Source organism: Fulmarus glacialis, unplaced genomic scaffold (genome assembly GCF_000690835.1).
Source record: "Fulmarus glacialis isolate BGI_N327 unplaced genomic scaffold, ASM69083v1 scaffold288, whole genome shotgun sequence".
Taxonomy (NCBI): domain Eukaryota; kingdom Metazoa; phylum Chordata; class Aves; order Procellariiformes; family Procellariidae; genus Fulmarus; species Fulmarus glacialis.
In genome coordinates this window covers 4799-8818 of record NW_009226081.1, presented here as the reverse complement: position 1 = coordinate 8818, position 4020 = coordinate 4799, and the positions used below count along the sequence as shown (strand labels likewise).

General features: G+C 39.9%; 1 protein-coding gene across 1 annotated transcript; it reads left to right on the top strand.

Annotated features, from left to right (window-relative positions):
* Positions 1 to 464: 464 nt before the first annotated feature.
* On the top strand, positions 465 to 3612 carry DYNLRB1 (dynein, light chain, roadblock-type 1; the record flags this gene model as incomplete). The annotated part of the gene is made up of 3 exons (XM_009582671.1): positions 465 to 540; positions 1985 to 2152; positions 3277 to 3612. Coding segments are annotated over 3 exons (288 nt in total), but the record flags the coding sequence as incomplete, so codon positions are not given.
* Between the last annotated feature and the right edge of the window lie 408 nt (positions 3613 to 4020).

Here is a 4020-nt window from a genome sequence, read left to right as displayed (position 1 = left end):
TTAGCATTCATTTGATAAAAGGGAAGGTAGTCTTGCACCCAGAATGTATCTTTCTACTTTTTTCATAAATTCCATGTATATTTTCATACATGATTTTTGCTTGACACCTAGATTGTAGCAGTCTGACTAAGCAGTCTTCCAGTTGCAAGCCTACAGTAAGGAACTGATGCGTGAGGTTGTGGGAGGGTTGGGGAGGGGGAGAGAGGGAAAGATCAGAGGGGAGTTCCAAGTTTCCACAAGATTATAATCACAAATGAGTGAAGAGCGGAGACAGATGGGAAACAGCTGAAAAGGTCATGCAGAAAAGGTAGTACTAAAGTACAGACACTTCGCTGTATAGAACGGTGTAGGTGGTATCTGAATCATCTTTGTGCAGCTTTACTTTCAGATCCATTATAAAAGCTCTGGTGGAAGGTAAATAGCAGCTGTAATCTTCTGTTGATTTGTGCTTTCTCTGTTTGAAGGCTGAGGTGGAGGAAACGCTGAAGCGAATTCAGAGCCAAAAAGGAGTGCAAGGAATCATTGTTGTTAATTCTGAAGGTACTGTATCAGTCTCGGTTTTCTGAGGTACAACTTAATCTAAACATGCACTTTAAGGACCGCTGATTGTACTACTTGTGTTTAGGTTACAGTCTGTCTTTAGCAAAGGTTTTCCTGTAGCCAAAGCAGATAGACAATAGTTAGGCTACAAGAGAAAACTGGAATCCTATTTCTGCTTTTCTGCAGAAAAGTTTAGGAAATAAATTAAAATAAATTGCAAAAGCTTAGAAATATTTGAGTTATGCCGGTGTTTGAGACTCTGTTCTGTCAAAGCCTTTATCAGTAGCACTAAAAGCTCTCATGACATCTGAAATCTTGCTGCTGTGCATGTCCAGAATGCTGCTAATGCTGCTGTCTTGGCAGGCTGGAGTAGCTTAGCAGCTGTCTCATGCTCATGGCCTCATGAGACTCATAAGCTAGCTGTCTCTTTTTGGAGTCATTGAAGGGTCCAACAGAGCAGGCTTCTTCAGAGCACTCTAAATACACTGTGAGCAGCCCAGCTTCTTAAAATTGTGTGATTATCAATTTAAATTGAATAGTTCCTAGAAATAATCCTTAGAAAAGATGACAGATAGTAGCTATATATGAATATATTGAAGACCAGATCATTGCGTACTTGTATGCAGCTTGTGTTCCTGCTCGCTGCTTTTTTGTGATAGTAAATAATGGATTGTGCTCTCCAGGCTGAAGCTGTGCTTATTTGAACATACACCTGTAGCAGTTTTTCTGCCAAGCCAGTATTTGGTAGTTGGCTGCTGCATTGTTCTGACATGTGAGCTGAATTTTGGCTGGCTTTTTGTGGGAAAACATATCTAATGGGTGGCAAAAGTATAAGGGAGGGAAAGCTCTGGCCAAACAGTGTCGGTGTGTCTGCCCTCTTGGCTGGTGCACAGGAATTGAACCAGGGACTTCGCAGGACTGCATCAACTCTTATGGCTAAACGTTGGAGCCTCAGCTTTGTAACTGTGTGATGCAGTAGCTGATGTCCTCTATAATCAACACTGATCCCAGCCTAGCTTACTTGAATATCATGTAATTGTGATGTTCAGGAGCCTTTCTGAAAGGAAAAGCTGTCCCCAGTCAGGAGAACAAAATTGAAACATTGATACTTCCTCTCTCCCCCTGCCCTGATATTTATTTTGTTATTATTTATTTCTAGTTATAAATCTCATAAATAAACAAATAAATGAAAAAGCAAAAGTAAAGTACTGATGCTACTAGAGGTAAACAGTTCTTCTCACCTGCACCTGTGGTTCCAGTTCTTAGCCTTTCCACATCTTATTTCTGTTCATGTTCTTCTTTTAAGCCTTTAAAAAGAACACTCCTAATCCCTGGTGTAGCGACAACATCTGCTTAGGTTAAATAGCCACGCCATGATGATGCCCAAGGTGGAGTTAGTTCTGGAGATTTGTCACCAACTCTTGTTGTCCCCTGTTTCTTGCAGGTATTCCTATCAAAAGTACTATGGACAACTCCACAACGATTCAGTATGCGGGCCTCATGCACAGCTTCATCATGAAGGCACGGAGCACTGTGCGAGACATTGATCCCCAGAATGACCTCACGTTCCTGCGGATCCGCTCCAAGAAAAACGAAATCATGGTTGCACCAGGTAAAAGCGAGTGGGGTGAAAGCAGGCATTACGGAATCCAGCAGAATTCTTTTCTCGTGAGATTGACACTGTCAGCCTGAGAGAAAAGTTCTGCCTGCTGCTTTTATTCATATTGTATAATCTCTTTTTTTCCAAGAAGCTGTTTTGCTTTCTTCAGAGTTGAAAGCTTTTATCATTGACCTAAGTTTCCTTTTTCATGTTTGAATGTGAGAAATCACTTTCCTCATTTCGTGTTGGTCAAAGTAGAAAGTGTTAAATAGTGTTTCAGAGCGTGTTGCAGCCTCTCACGCTTTGTGTTTTTCAGTGTAAAACCACAAGAGTTGGAAAGGAATATGTTTTGAGAGCAATTTCAGTTCAGCACTGTAGACTAAGTGACAAAGCAAAACAGTCTAATAGATTTTCCAGTTCAGAGAAAAGTAATAGAGCATATTGTAGCTGTAATCATGAGTCGCAGACTATAGCAGCAGCAACCTTCTTTTTAGTAAACGTCCTCAGTATTTCATCAAATTATGAAATGGGAAGCAATGAGATCAGTACAGTTCACTAACGTGGCAGGAACTCAGCTTTGTTCCTTCATACTGCATCGGCTCCGTGGTGGGATTGTGCCGATGGAGAGGCAAAGGAGAGGATTGCAGTTGCAGTAGACTGCTCTGCAGGGACTGGTCAAGGCAGATCTCGGGACAGGCTCTGGGGTTGAAGCTGAGGCAGCCTCTGATTTCCATATGAAAGGTGGAAAGAGAGGCATAAGGGTTGCTCCAGAAAAAATGCAGCTACAGCCACTGCAGCCCAGCAGTCTGCCTGTGAGATGAGGGAAATCACTGTCTTGCACCACCTGTTTTGATTGCATCATTGCATGTGCCAGTTACTGTTATTTCCTAGGCACAAACTGAGTTAAATTCAATTGGCTTGGGAGCATGCAGTTTCTAAAGCTGAGACTTTTTCTCACTAAGACTCATAAAAATAAGTGATCTGACATGCCAAGCCTGTTTTGCTCATTGAGAATGAATGTCAGGACTCTATAGTTCCCATAGTGTTATCAGTGGGATATGAAAAAATGTTGAAATTTACTGTTGCTGTGAACAAATATCAGCAATGAAAGAATAATGTTTTTTTTTTTCCTCCAGATAAAGACTACTTCCTGATTGTCATCCAGAATCCAACTGAATGATTACACTGACTTGGTCTGGTTTTTTCCCTTTGCCCAACTGTTTTTTTTAATTTAATGGTAAAGAATAGAGCATTAGTGTTAACTCTGCTTGCCACTTCAGTAATGTCTGGAAAAACAAAAGCAGGTGGTTTTGTTGTTTACAAACAGAAAAAGTGGCTTTTTTTTTTTGTATCACAAGTCGTTTTGAGGAGGAGTTGGTGAATTAGAATCAGGTAGTAAAAAATGCAACAGATTCTTTTAATAGTTAAGAAGATAATATAATAAAATTCTAATAATGTTCTAAAAAAGATTATTCTTTGTATGTTTCCATGCTTCTGTCACCACTATTTGAGATATGCTTCTACACTATTACTTTTGAATGACTGTAAATATGAAACTTGCCTATCCTCTAGTTCTGTCTTACTCTGTTGGTTTTACAAGTTACTTTGAAAAAGTCTGGCCATATCAAATTAAAAAGTGTCATCAGTGACTGTTTTTGTCTTACGTGTTTTCCTTCTGAAGATTTTAATTATTCTCATGAGTGATTGAATATTTCTTCAAAAAATAGAACCTTCCTAGGACTACTTTTACTCATCTGTTTCTTTCTCTAAACAAGGATTTAGTCTAAGTGCACGTGCAATGTAGTCATGATTGCCTGATATGTTGGAGCATTTTCCTACCGCTACCTTTTTGTTTCAGACAGAGAAGCGTTGCGCCTAAG